The sequence below is a fragment of the Pezoporus wallicus genome, unplaced genomic scaffold (assembly GCF_028554395.1).
Source record: "Pezoporus wallicus isolate ANWC-B61680 ecotype Strahan unplaced genomic scaffold, APGP_CSIRO_Pwel_v1 contig_11153, whole genome shotgun sequence".
Lineage (NCBI taxonomy): Eukaryota > Metazoa > Chordata > Aves > Psittaciformes > Psittacidae > Pezoporus > Pezoporus wallicus.
Genome location: NW_026639099.1, coordinates 150,560 through 165,005, shown reverse-complemented (window position 1 = coordinate 165,005; position 14,446 = coordinate 150,560). Strand labels below are relative to the sequence as shown.

General features: G+C 51.0%; 2 protein-coding genes across 2 annotated transcripts; both read right to left on the bottom strand.

Annotated features, from left to right (window-relative positions):
* Positions 1–1,111: 1,111 nt before the first annotated feature.
* LOC130601568 (protocadherin beta-15-like) lies at positions 1,112–3,559 on the bottom strand. Its single transcript, XM_057413728.1, has one exon. It carries the CDS (start codon positions 3,542–3,544, stop codon positions 1,112–1,114), a length of 2,433 nt encoding a protein of 810 aa, XP_057269711.1. The 5' UTR covers positions 3,545–3,559.
* Positions 3,560–8,037: 4,478 nt separating this feature from the next.
* LOC130601556 (protocadherin beta-15-like) lies at positions 8,038–10,494 on the bottom strand. Its single transcript, XM_057413716.1, has one exon. It carries the CDS (start codon positions 10,477–10,479, stop codon positions 8,038–8,040), a length of 2,442 nt encoding a protein of 813 aa, XP_057269699.1. The 5' UTR covers positions 10,480–10,494.
* Between the last annotated feature and the right edge of the window lie 3,952 nt (positions 10,495–14,446).

Here is a 14,446-nt window from a genome sequence, read left to right as displayed (position 1 = left end):
TGTAAGGGCCAGCTTCCTAAGGAGGGGAAGTAGAGAGGGAGACACTGAGCTTTTCTCCCTCATATCCAGTGATACCTCATATGGGAACGTTTTAAAGCCATGCCAAGGGATGTTTAGACATCATATCAGGAAGCATTTCTATCCTGAAAGGGTGGTCAAACACGGGAACAGGCTTCCTAGAGAGGTGGTCAATGTCCCAAGCCTGTGTTTAACAGGCATTTGTAAAATGCCATTAAAATCATAGTTTAACTGGTCAGCCCTAAAACGATCAAGCAGTTGGACCAGATGATCACTGTAGGTCCCTTCAAATTAAATACTTCTAGTCTAGTCTGGCTCATAAGATTCCAATACCATTTGTGCTGTATTTTCCAAGGAACCCAAGAGACAGATCACCTAAACATCCATTATGGGCCTAGGGAAGACCTTGTGTATTTTTCTGCTCTCCCCTAGAGATAGACTGTTGTACTCAAAGAGTCAAAATATATTTCTTCCTGCTTCACTGGAATCTAAATGGCAGGATTGAAGCAATTGCCTGCTTCAATGGGAAGCCCTTGTGCAGCATAGGCAGATGCACAACTGTATGGACAGACACCATCCAGAAGGAAAAACACACACAGCCCCCCATCTCAGACAGAGACATCCCGAACCCAGAGGAGAAAGAGCCCCGTGGTCATATCACATTGTCACACAGTACCCGCAATGTCCTTCATATCCTGACCCATGAGGAGGGCTACGAGCATTTCAGGAAGGTTGCAGTTTGTCCGACTGCACCACTGTGTTACAACACAGAGGAAGTGGTCCATGGTCTTGCCTGCCAGTAAGGGAGCTAAGAACTTAGCTGGGTCCTGGAAATAAAACCACTCTCAAAGCATTTCAGAAATAGCAGTAACAGAGCAGAAACATGCCATTTCCTGAATAAGGGAGCACTAGTCTCTTTTGTTAAGTTTTGTTAGGTTTTAGTATTTTTGTGGGAGAAGTCACTTTTTTCTCACTTTCTGGGAAATTGCTAATGCCAACAGCAAATTAACTCTGGAGGCACCAATGCCACACGCCCTGGTAAGGAAGCCTTTGAGTCATGAGATGTGAAGACTCTGGCTGTGCCAACACCATGTTAGTTAAAGACGAACTGTTCTGCAGAATGTAACCCAGGGTTGTCTGGTGCCACGTCCTCTGCAGTGAGAGGACCACATGGGAAATCTTGTTCATTGTTGGTAACCCCACCAGTGGCATGGAGCTGTGGTGGCAGGCTGGGGAGGATGGGCTTCAGGAACTTGAACTCGCTGTTGCCAGAGCCTGTTGTAAGGCTGATCTCATAGCAATAGGCATGGGGCAGGGTCCCTGCAGCAGCCCCATCAGCCAGGCTGCTCTGCAAGTTGCTGGCACCATAAAGCACATGCCCATCCTTCAGTTCCTTTCTCTTGCACACCTTGTGAGAGATGAAGGCTGCTGTGGACACGAGGAAGAGGAGTGAGACAAAACCCAAGGAAATGATTAAATATATCGTCAGGGAGCTGCCCTCATCCTCTGTGGCCAGGCTGCTGTGTGGCAGGTGCACATCCGAGAAGTCACTGAGCAGGAGTGCACTCATTGCCGCAGTGGCTGACAGTGGTGGCTGCCCATTGTCTCTCACCAGTACGACGAGCTTCTGCTTCACGGCATCTCTCTCTGTAACTGATCTCCTCAGTCGCACCTCCCCATTTTGGGCACCCACCACAAACAGTCCAGGATCAGAGGCCCTCAGCAGGTGGTAGGAGAGCCACGAGTTTTGCCCTGAGTCAGCATCGACGGCCACCACTTTGGTGATGAGGTAGCCTGCCTCAGCCATAACAGGAACCAGCTCACTGGATGGAGAGCTGCTGTCCTGTGAGGGGTAAAGCACCAGTGGGGCATTGTCATTTTCATCCACCACAACAAGATGGACGGTGACATTGCCACTGAGAGGTGGTGACCCTGCATCAGAGGCACTCACCATGACCTCAATCTGCCTCACCTGCTCGTAGTCCAGGGGCCGCAGCACAAACACATCCCCATTCTCAGAGTTCACAGAGATGCAGGAGCAGGAAGGCTGCTTTGTAGGGTGGGCTGGGATCAGGGAATAGGTCACCTTGGCATTAGGCCCCATGTCGGCATCTACAGCAATGACAGCTCCAACGAGCACTGTGGGAACATTATTCTCACGTACATACATGGTGTATGATGTCTGGTTGAACACAGGTGCATTGTCATTCACATCGGAGATATCCACTGTGAAGGTGTGGGTGGTTGTGAGAGGAGGTGACCCCGCATCTGCTGCTGTGACTGTGAGGATGTACCGTGCCGTCTCCTCCCTGTCCAGTGCACTGACAGTCACCAACTCAAAGTAATTCTTATAGGCTGGCCGCAGGGAGAATGACTGCTGGTCCTCAAGGCCACAGGAGATCTTCCCATTGGAACCAGAATCCCGGTCCCTGACAGTAAACAGGGCGACGACTGTCCCAGGCAATGCATCCTCAGGGATGGGGCTGCTGAAGGAATTGACCACCACCTCTGGTGCATTGTCATTCACATCCACCACCTCCACCAACACTCTGCAAATTCCTGAGAGGCCCCCACCATCTGTGGCCCGCACACTGAGCTCATGATTCTCTGCTGCCTCAAAGTCCAAAGGCTTTGTGAGTTTAATTTCACCACTCCTGGTGTCAATCTTGAATGCTGAGTGGCTCTGGCCTCCTGCTTGGCTGATCTGATAGGAGATGTCCCCATTAACTCCTGCATCCAGATCCGTTGCCACTACTCTGAGAACCACAGAGCCCTCTGGGGCATTTTCCAAAACCTGTGCAACATAAAGTTCCTGCGAAAAGGCTGGAGCATTGTCATTTACATCTAGAATGACAACATGGATTTGGGTGGTTCCACTCCTGGGTGGAGAGCCCCCATCCACGGCAATGAGACTGAAATCCATCTCTGCCTGCTCCTCCCTGTCGAGTGGCTTTTCCAGGACCAATTCCACATACTTCTTGCCCTTAATTTGACTCCCCAAATCAATTCCAAAGTACTTGCTCTCAGGAGCAATGCTGTAAGCCTGGATGCTGTTGCTGCCAACATCCAGGTCCTGAGCCACCTCCAAAGGGAAACGAGAGCCAGGGTCGCTCCTTTCCAGTATCTTAAGAGTGACTCGTTCCTCCGGGAAAACGGGCGCGTGGTCATTGATGTCCTCCACGCCCACCTCCACCCGAAAGAACTGCACGGGGTTTGCCAACAGGAGCTCGAAGGGCAGAGTGCACGTAGCGGACTGGCCGCACAGCTCCTCGCGGTCCAGCCTCTCGGCCACGACGAGGCGGCCGGTGCCCGGCTCTAAGCGAAGGTGCTGCCGGCCGTCCTCCGAGAGCAGGCGGGCGCGGCGAGCCGAGAGCTGCGCCGGGGCCAGCCCCGCGTCCTCCGCCACGTTGGCTACCACGGAGCCGCTCTCGCTCTCCTCGGCTACGGAGTAGCGGATGGGCTCGGCGCGAGCGTGCGGCAGGGAGAGGAAAGCACAGAGACAGAGCACTTGCCTTGCGGTCGCCATGGCGGAGCCGCGAACAGCCTCCGTGTCGGGGATGGCTCGCGCAATCCTCTGCGGCAAGCGGAGCCTGGCTGCAGCGCGGTCGGCGTGCGCCCTTCCTCTGTCCGACTCCGGTTGGCGGCCAGGAGCGCTGCCGCCGTGTCCCGGCAGCCGGTGGCGCGGTAAAACGCTCTCCGCCGGCTGCCCACCTCCGCTTAGCTTTGCTGTGTTCGACTCGTCTGCTTTGGGCTGGGCAGAGCCAGGGTGGGCTCCTCCGGCTCCCCTCCCAAAGCCTCTGCGCATCGCCTTGGCCGGCAGCACCACCCTGCGGCCCGAGACGGGACTGCGCCCGTCTCCGCCCGCTGCCCGCGCTGTCGGCTTGCCCCAGCACACGGACCCGTGCGCACATAGGCGACTGTCGGGCGCTCACCCACATTGGGACCTCGCGGCAGGATGCTCGAACACCGCGCAGGGGACAGCAGAGCCGGTCAGGAGAGCCGAGAGCCCTGTAGGGCCGCCGCTCATCCCTAAGACTCTGGGCATCACCGGCAGCTGCCCCGCGGGTTCCTCTGCTGTCCAGAGTCCTCCGGCGACGTCCCGGTGGAGACCAGTGCACAGCCAGGCTGCCACAAGGCTGAATCCGGACACGCAGGAGTAGGGCAGAATTGGCTCAAGGCGGGGGAGAAGCCATCCAGTGGGATGATGCCAAGGGTGGCGGTGCTTGCAAAGGCACGGGAAGTGCCTGCGCCCAGGACAGCATGCTCACCACAATGCTTCCTAAAGGGAATCTTCGACGAGCCCTCAGGAATGCACAGCAGTACTTGCAGGTGCTCAAGTCCTGGAGAGTCCTTCTCTCGGGTAGAAACTGTGATACATCTTGTAGTTGTGCACTGCATCAGACACCTGTCCCATCCAGCTGGAATGACCCGAGAAGCAGTCGGTTACGTGGTGCTGGTTCCTTGTGATCTTCGGAGGAGAGACACTCCTACCTTCTCAAATGTCTTTCACAACTCCGTTTCTTACAGGTGTTCTATTGGAGGAGATTAGTATCCATAAGCCTATGTCTGTTTGGATGTGGAGAACCCTGAGCAGAGTAGCTTCAGGCAGGACTCCAGCCAGGCACTGCATGCCCCCACTTAGGGAAAAGAGTACTCCCTTGCCACTCCTTCAAGCCAGTTTAGAGCTTTCCTGCCAGAGAGCAGCAACTTTTCCACTGTCCCAAGAAGTTCTATGTGGACTTACTGATCACAGGTGGCTTTCTCACCAGTAGCAACTGGGTGTTCACTATAGGTTCCTTACTTAAAATGAGCTGAATTTCTTCTGCTACTAAAGGATTTGTGCAATACAACACAGCACAGGATAGCCAAGGCTCACACCTGAAACAAAATTGTAGCTAGGTTGGAGTTGGTCTCTTCTTGTAAGTACAGAATGTGAATGGCCTCAATTTGTGCCAGGAAGGTCTAGATTGGATGTTAGATTTCTTCACCAAATGGGTTTGCAGGGAAGTGCAGGGAAGTGGTTGAGTCATCATCCCTGGACATGGCACTTTGGGGCATGGTTTTGTGGTGTCTTTGGCAGTGTTAATCATTGGACTTGATTTTCAGGGATTCTTACCAACTCATTCTGTTTCACTCAGGATGATTGAATAGTGGAGCCATGCAGAAGGGATGGCTGTAGTCCTCTGCATGTCATAGAATCACAGAATCCTCGAATGGTTTTGTTTGGAAGGGTCTTTAAAGATCATTTAGTTCCAACCTGCCCTGCAATGGACACAAAGGGACACATTCCACCAGAAAAGTTCCACAAAGCCCCATCCAACCTGACCATACGTGGGACATCCATCACTTCTCTGGGTAACCTGTTCCAGTTCCTTACCAATCCTACAAGGAAGAACATAATATCTAATATAAAGCCATATCCACTTGTTCTATCACTACATGAACTTGTACAGGCCCTTTAGGAAGGCTGCTCTAAAGCCTCCTTGAGCCTTCTGTTGTCCAGGCTGGACAACTCCAGCTCTCTCAGGGTTTCCTCATAAGAGAATTGCTCCAGCCATCTAATCATCTTTGTGGCCCTTGTCTGGAGTCAATCCAACTCACTCCAACAGATCCATGTCCTACCTTGCAAGCACACATTGGGTCAAGTTAATTTTGCATCAAGCAAGACAACTTGTCACTTGGACATCGAGTCATTAACCACCTTTGAGTGCAATTATCCTTCCAATTCCATATCTATTCCAAGTAGATACATCATATAAATACTTCTCCAATTTAAGAAGGGTGTTATGTGGGACAGTCAAGCCTTTGCCCAAGTCCAAGTAGATGACAGCATTCGGTCTTCCCTTATTGAGCAGTGTCATAACCCTATTGTGGAAGGCCATCAAATTGTTCAGGGATGTTAGTGAGGCCATGTCGGCAGGCACCAATCACATTCCATGAGCCTTTGCATGCATTCCAGGGAGATCTGGTCCATGATCTTGCTGGGCAATGAGATGACTGACTTGTAGTTTCCTGGCTTTTTCCCTTTGTAAATATCGGGGTTATGTCTCCCATTTTTCTGTCACTAGGATCCTCTGACTGCCATGACTTCTGAAGCAGGATGGATAATATATTTATTGCATCTCTTCAAGTCCCATGTATTTCTGCAGCTTTATGTTCCTTTAGTTGGTCTCCAACCTGATCATCTCTACAGTGGGTTGTCATCATTCTCCCAGTCCATTACTTGCCCTTCGTGGCTTGATCATTGATGCTAGAGAAGGCTGAGATTTCTGTAGAGAAGCCTCTCGCTGGTCACTGGTTTTGCTCACCAAATGCCCACCTCATGGAGTTCCCACAAACACCATAAACACTTCCAAAAGAACAGGGATGCCATCTTTGTGACATCCATCTTCTGAAACTCCACTTTCAGTGTCACACTTTGTTCTGGAAAGCCTCACAGCTGCCATCTGCAGAAGTCAGGAGAGTAGGGCAGGTCACTCTCCCCACCTCCCTGCTTTGCAGACGTCAAAGCAAACCCAGGGTCTCTGGGAAGGAGGGGGCCTGGTATTCTTGATCTGCATATAACAGCAACAGTACCGAGGAGACCTGTAGAGGAATGGCAGCAATTCCCTGCTCATAACTTTCTGAAGGCTCTACTGGCAACATCTCCCAGTTCAAGAATTGTACCCACTCAACCTTAACTCGGCCAAGGGACAACAAGGAAAAAACACTCCTGGCCCTTTGGAAACTGTGACAGAACTTTCACAGGAAGGACAGCCCTACAGATGTGACTGGCTCCACACAAAGCATTGAAGCGTTCTCTTTATTTTGCTTTTACACACAAGGGTCTCCCATGTTACAACAGCTCAGCTTATAACTGCAGCACAACACAGCATGAGGGTTTCCCAATATCCTGTACCATGCTTTCTTTTAAACAATCTTTTAATTACATGGGGGAGTGACATTCCTCCTTAAGAGGAAGAGGCAAGACAATCTTCAAATGTAGTCACAGAGCAGAGGGAGAAAAGATATAAAAGACAATGCAAATGCTCTAAAACACAGAAAATCATAGCATAACAGCTTTCCACTCCCATCAAGAAACCTCCGAATCCAGGAACAACAATGACGATACCAAACTCAGAGTTCATTTTCAGATTTGATCTTGATGCTACCTTCAGAGAAAGTTCCTTAAAGCAACTTGTGGAGTTTTCTTACAGTCTTCTTTAAGGAACATTCTCATAGCTCTGTATGGTTACAGTCTACTAGAAGGCAATTCCACTGTGCCAAAAGTCAAGCACGCGGGGCAGAAAATCAGCTTGACCAAACAGGGAAATCCTTGTGGAGTTCCAAAGGAAAAAGAAATTGTTCTGCTGCTCTCCCCTAGAGACTATGAGAGTTTTCTACTAAAAATCCAAAAATATCTTTCTTCATGCTGGGCTGGAATTTCAATGGCTGGATGGGAGCATCTGCCTACTTTGATGTGTAGCCCTTGTGCAGCATAAGCAGACACAGCTGTACGCACAGACACAGTGACCAGAAGGAAAAAAATAGAGAGCCCACCCATCTCAGAGACATGCAGAGAAGAAAGAGCCCTATGATCATACATTGTCACACAGTACTCACAATGTCCTTGCTTTCCTGACACACGCATTTGAGTGAAGTTGTGGTTCGTCTACCCCATCACGCCATTGTGTTACAGCACAAAGGAGTTGGTCCAAAGTGTTGCCTGCCAGCAACTGAGACAAGAATTTGCCTGTGGTCCTGGCACTAATCCAAATCTGAAAGCAATTCAGACATGGCTGCACAGAGCAGAAACGTGATTTCTTGAGAGACCTTTAGTTTCTTTTGTTGGATTTGTACTTTTTTTGTTTGCTTGGGGTTTTTGGGGAGGTGAAGTCAGTATTATTTGTCACATTGTCTTCATGGGAAGTCACTGATGTCAACTGTAAATACAGATTTACTCTGGAGGTCACATTGCCACATGTCCTAGCATGGATCCCTTCCTGTCATGAAACACGAAACCTCTTTGCCAACACCATGCTAGTTAAAAGAAAGACTATTGTACTGCTCTGCAGAAAGCATCCCAGGGTTGTCTGGTGCCGCGTCCTCTGCAGTGAGAGTGCCACAGGGGAAGCTTTGCTCATTGTTGGTAACCCCACCTGTGGCATGAAGCTGTGGTGGCAGGCTAGGGAGGATGGGCTTCAGGAACTTGAACTCGCTGTTGCCTGAGCCTGTTGTGAGGCTGATCTCATAGCAGTAGGCATGGGGCAGGGTCCCTGCAGCAGCTGCATCAGCCAGGCTGCTCTGCAAGTTGCTGGCACCATAAAGCACATGCCCATCCTTCAGCTCCTTTCTCTTGCACACCTTGTGAGTGATGAAGGTTGCTGTGGACACAAGGAAGAGGAGAGAGACAAAAACCAAAGAAATAATTAAATAGATTGTCAGGGAGCTGCCCTCATCCTCTGTGGTCAGACTGCTGTGTGGCAGGCGCATGTCTGAGAAGTCACTGAGCAGGAGTGCACTCATTGCTGCAGTGGCTGACAGTGGTGGCTGCCCGTTGTCTCTCACCAGTACGACGAGCTTCTGCTTCACAGCATCTCTCTCTGTCACCGATCTCCTCAGTCGCACCTCCCCACTTTGAGCACCCACCACAAACAGTCCAGGATCAGAGGCCCTCAGCAGGTGGTAGGAGAGCCACGAGTTCTGCCCTGAGTCAGCATCAACAGCCACCACTTTGGTGATGAGGTAGCCTGCCTCAGCCATAACAGGAACCAGCTCACTGGATGGAGAGCTGCTGTCCTGTGAGGGGTAAAGCACCAGTGGAGCATTGTCATTCTCGTCTACCACAACAAGGCAGATGGTGACATTGGCGCTGAGAGGTGGTGACCCCGCATCAGAGGCACTCACCATGACCTCGATCTGCCTCACCTGCTCATAGTCCAGGGGCCGCAGCACAAACACATCCCCATTCTCAGAGTTCACAGAGATGCAGGAGCAGGAAGGCTGCTTTGTAGGGTGGGCTGGGATCAGGGAATAGGTCACCTTGGCATTAGGCCCCATGTCGGCATCTACAGCACCAACAGTCCCAACAAGCACTGTGGGAACATTATTCTCACGTACATACATGGTGTACGATGTCTGGTTGAACACAGGTGCGTTGTCATTCACGTCGGAGATGTCCACTGTGAAGGTGTGGGTGGTTGTGAGAGGAGGTGACCCCGTGTCTGCTGCTGTGACTGTGAGGATGTATCGTGCCGTCTCCTCCCTGTCCAGTGCACTGACAGTCACAAGCTCAAAGTAATTCTTATAGGCTGGCCGCAGGGAGAATGACTGCTGGTCCTCAAGGCCACAGGAGATCTTCCCATTGGAACCAGAATCCCGGTCCCTGACAGTAAACAGGGCGACGACTGTCCCAGGCAATGCATCCTCAGGGATTGGGCTGCTGAAGGAATTGACCACCAGTTCCGGTGCATTGTCATTCACATCCACCACCTCCACCAACACTCTGCAAATTCCTGAGAGGCCCCCACCATCTGTGGCCTGAACACTAAGCTCATGATTCTCTGCTGTCTCAAAGTCCAAAGGTTTTGTGAGTTTGATTTCACCACTCATGGGGTCTATCGTGAATGCTGAGTAGCTCCGGTCTCCTGCTTGGCTGATCTGATAGGAGATGTCCCCATTAACTCCTGCATCCAGATCCGTTGCCACTACTCTGAGAACCACAGAGCCCTCTGGGGCATTTTCCAAAACCTGCCCAACATAAAGTTCCTGTGAGAAGATGGGAGCATTGTCATTTACATCTAGAATGACAACGTGGATTTGGGTGGTTCCACTCCTGGGTGGAGAGCCCCCATCCACGGCAATGAGACTGAAATCCATCTCTGCCGTCTCCTCCCTGTCGAGTGGCTTTTCCAGGACCAATTCCACATACTTCTTGCCCTTAATTTGACTCCCCAAATCAATTCCAAAGTACTTGCTCTCAGGAGCTATGCTGTAAGCCTGGATACTGTTGCTGCCAACATCCAGGTCCCGAGCCGCCTGCAGAGGAAAACGAGAGCCAGGGTTGCTCGTTTCAGGTATCTTAAGAGTGACCCGTTCCTCCGGGAAAAGGGGCGCGTGGTCATTGATGTCCTCCACGCCCACCTCCACCCGAAAGAACTGCACGGGGTTTGCCAACAGGAGCTCGAAGGGCAGAGTGCAGGTAGCGGACTGGCCGCACAGCTCCTCGCGGTCCAGCCTCTCGGCCACGACGAGGCGGCCGGTGCCCGGCTCTAAGCGAAGGTGCTGCCGGCCGTCCTCCGAGAGCAGGCGGGCGCGGCGAGCCGAGAGCTGCGCCGGGGCCAGCCCCGCGTCCTCCGCCACGTTGGCTACCACGGAGCCGCTCTCGCTCTCCTCGGCTACGGAGTAGCGGATGGGCTCGGCGCGAGCGTGCGGCAGGGAGAGGAAAGCACAGAGACAGAGCACTTGCCTTGCGGTCGCCATGGCGGGGGGGCGGACAGCGTCTGTATCGGGGATGGCTCGCGCAGTCCTCCACGGTAATCGGCGCCCGATAGCAGCGCGTCCGAAAGGCTGGCGGTCCGGAGCGCTGCCGCCGTATTGCGGCAGCGGGTGGTACGGGCTTCTGGTCGCGTACCCTGCCTAGCTCGGCTCTGCCGGGCTGGCCTGGGCTCTGCTGGTCTGGGTTCTGCTCTGCTCTGTTGGGTTGCGCAGAGCCAGTGTGGGCTCTGGCGACCCCTCTCGCAGCTGCTCTCCGTCGCCTTGGCCGGCAGCACCACCCTGCGGCCCGAGACGGGACTGCTCCCGTCTCCGCCCGCTGCCCGCGCTGTCGGCTTGCCCCAGCACACGGACCCGTGCGCACATAGGCGACTGTCGGGTCCTCACCCGCATTGGGACCCCGCGGCAGGATGCTCGAACACCGCGCAGGGGACAGCAGAGCCGGTCAGGAGAGCCGAGAGCCCTGTGGGGCCGCCGCTCATCACCGACAGCTGCCCCGCGGGTTCCTCCGCTGTCCAGAGTGCTCCGGTGACGTCCCGGTGGAGACCAGTGCACAGCCATGCTGCCACAAGGCTGAATCCGGACACGGAGGAGCAGGCAGAGTTGGCGCAAGGCGGGGGAGAAGCCATCCAGTGGGATGATGCCAAGGGTGGCGGTGCTTGCAAAGGCACGGGAAGTGCCTGCGCCCAGGACAGCATGCTCACCACAATGTTTCCTAAAGGGAGTCTTCGACGAGCCCGCAGGAATGCACAGCAGTACTTGCAGGTGCTCAAGTCCTGGAGAGTCCTTCTCTCGGGTAGAAACTGTGATACATCTTGTAGTTGTGCACTGCATCAGACACCTGTCCCATCCAGCTGGAATGACCCGAGAAGCAGTCGGTTACGTGGTGCTGGTTCCTTGTGATCTTCGGAGGAGAGACACTCCTACCTTCTCAAATGTCTTTCACAACTCCGTTTCTTACAGGTGTTCTATTGGAGGAGATTAGTATCCATAAGCCTATGTCTGTTTGGATGTGGAGAACCCTGAGCAGAGTAGCTTCAGGCAGGACTCCAGCCAGGCACTGCATGCCTGACAGACCCCACTTAGGGAAAAGAGTACTCCCTTGCCAGTCCTTCAAGCCAGTTTAGATCTTTCCTGCCAGAGAGCAGCTTCTTTTCCATTGTCCCAAGAAGTTCTATGTGGACTTACTGATCACAGGTGGCTTTCTCACCAGTAGCAAGTGGGTGTTCACTATAGGTTCCTTACATAAAATGAGCTGAATTTCTTCTTCTGCCAAAGGATTTGTGCAATACAACACAGCACAGGATAGCCAAGGCTCATGCCTGAAAAGAAATTGTAGCTAGGTTGGGGTTGGTCTCTTGTAAGAAGTACAGAATGTGAGAATAATCTCAATTTGTGCCAGGGTCTAGACTGGGTTAGGAGACATTCCTTCATTAAATGGGTTGTCAGGCATTTGCAAATGCTTCCCAGGGAAGTGGTTGAATCATCATCCCTGGACATGGCACTTTGGGGCATGGTTTTGTGGTATCTTTAGCAGTGTTAAATAATCACTGGACTTGTGTCAGGGATCTTTACCAACTCAAATTATTCCTTCACTCAGGATGATTGAATAGTGGAGCCATGCAAAAGGGGTGGCTGTAGTCCTCTGCATGTCATAGAATCACAGAATCCTCGAATGGTTTGGTTTGGAAGGGTCTTTAAAGATCATTTAGTTCCAACCTGCCCTGCAATGGACACAAAGGGACACATTCCACTAGGAAAGTTCCACAAAGCCCCATCCAACCTGACCATACATGGGACATCCATCACTTCTCTGGGTAACCTGTTCCAATGCCTTACCAATCCTACAAGGAAGAACTTCTCCATAATATCTAATGTATATCTACCCACTTTCATTTTAAAGCCATATCCACTTGTCCTATCACCACATGAACTTGTACAGGCCCTTTAGGAAGGGCTGCTCTACAGCCTCCTTGAGCCTTCTGTTGTCCAGGCTGGACAACTCCATCTCTCTCAAGGTTTCTTCATAAGAGAATTGCTCCAGCTATCTAATCATCTTTGTGGCCCTTGTCTGGAGTCAATCCAACTCACTCCAACAGATCCACATCCTTATCTTGCAAGCACACATTGATGGGTTAAGTTTAGCTTTGCATCAACCAACACTTGTCACTTGGACATTGAGCCATTAACCACAAATCTTTGAGTGCAATTATCCTTCCAATTTCATATCCATATCCATTTTAAGTAGATCCATCATATACTTCTCCAATTTTTTAAGGAGAAGGGTGTAATGCGGGACAGTCAAGTCTTTGCCCAAGTCCAAGTAGATGATATCATTTGGTCTTCCCTTACAGACCAATGCCATAACCCCATTGTGGAAGGCCATCAAATTGTTCAGGGATGTTAGTGAGGCCATGTCCGCAGGTACCAATCACATCCTTACATCCCATGAGCCTTTGAATGCATTCCAGGGAGATCTGGTCCATGATCTTGCTGGGCAATGAGGTGACTGACTGGCTTGTAGTTTCCTGGCAATTTTTCCTTGTAAATTTTGGGGTTATGTTTCCCATTATTCTGTCACTGGGATCCTCGACTGCCATGACTTCTGAAACATGATGGATAATATATTGACTATTGCATCTCTTCAAGTCCCACGTACTTCTACAGCTTTATGTTCCTTTAGTTGGTCTCAAAACAACTACAGTGGGTTGTCATTCTCCCAGTCCATTACTTGCCCTTCGTGGCTTGATCATTGATGCTAGAGCACTTGCCAGTGAAGGCTGAGACATTTCTGTAGAGAAGCCTCTCCCTGGTTACTGTTTTTGCTCACCAAATGCCCACATCGTGGAGTTCCCACAAATACCATAAACACTTCCAAAAGAACAGGGATGCCATCTTTGTGACATCCATCTTCTGAAACTCCACTTTCAGTGTCACACTTTGTTCTGGAAAGCCTCACAGTTGCCATCTGCAGAAGTCAGGAGAGTAGGGCAGGTCACTCTCCCCACTTCCCTGCTTTGCAGACGTCAAAACAGACCCAGGGTCTCTGGGAAGGAGGAGGCCTGATATTCTAGATCTGCATATAATGCCTCGTCACACCAAGACAGTACCAGGGAGACCTGTAGAGGCCTGAAAGCAATTCCCTGCTCCTTATAACTTTCTTGAAGGCTCCACTGGCAACATCTCCCAGTTCAAGAATTGTACCCACTCAACCTTAACTTGGCCAAGGGACAACACGGAAAAAACACTCCTGGCCCTTTGGAAACTGTGACAGAACTTTCACAGGAAGGACAGCCCTACAGATGTGACTGGCTCCACACAAAGCATTGAAGCGTTCTCTTTATTTTGCTTTTACACACAAGGGTCTCCCATGTTACAACAGCTCAGCTTATAACTGCAGCACAACACAGAATGAGGGTTTCCCAATATCCTGTACCATGCTTTCTTTTAAACAATCTTTTAATTACATGTGGGAGTGACATTCCTCCTTAAGAGGAAGAGGCAATCTTCAAATGTAGTCAGAGCAGAGGGAGAAAAGACATGACAATACAAATGCTCTAAGAGAAAAACACAGAAAATCGTAACAGCTTTCCACTCCCATCAAGAAACCTCCAAATCCAGGAACAACAATGACGATACCAAACTCAGAGTTCATTTTCAGATTTGATCTTGATGCTACCTTCAGAGAAAGTTCCTTAAAACAACTTGTGGAGTTTCTTTACAATCTTCTTTAAGGAACATTCTCATAGCTCTGTATGGTTACAGTCTACTAGAAGGCAATTCCACTGTGCCAAAAGTCAAGCACGCGGGGCAGAAAATCAGCTTGACCAAACAGGGAAATCCTTGTGGAGTTCCAAAGGAAAAAGAAATTGTTCTGCTGCTCTCCCCTAGAGACTATGAGAGTTTTCTACTAAAAAACCCAAAATATCTTTCTCCATGCTGGGCTGGAATTTCA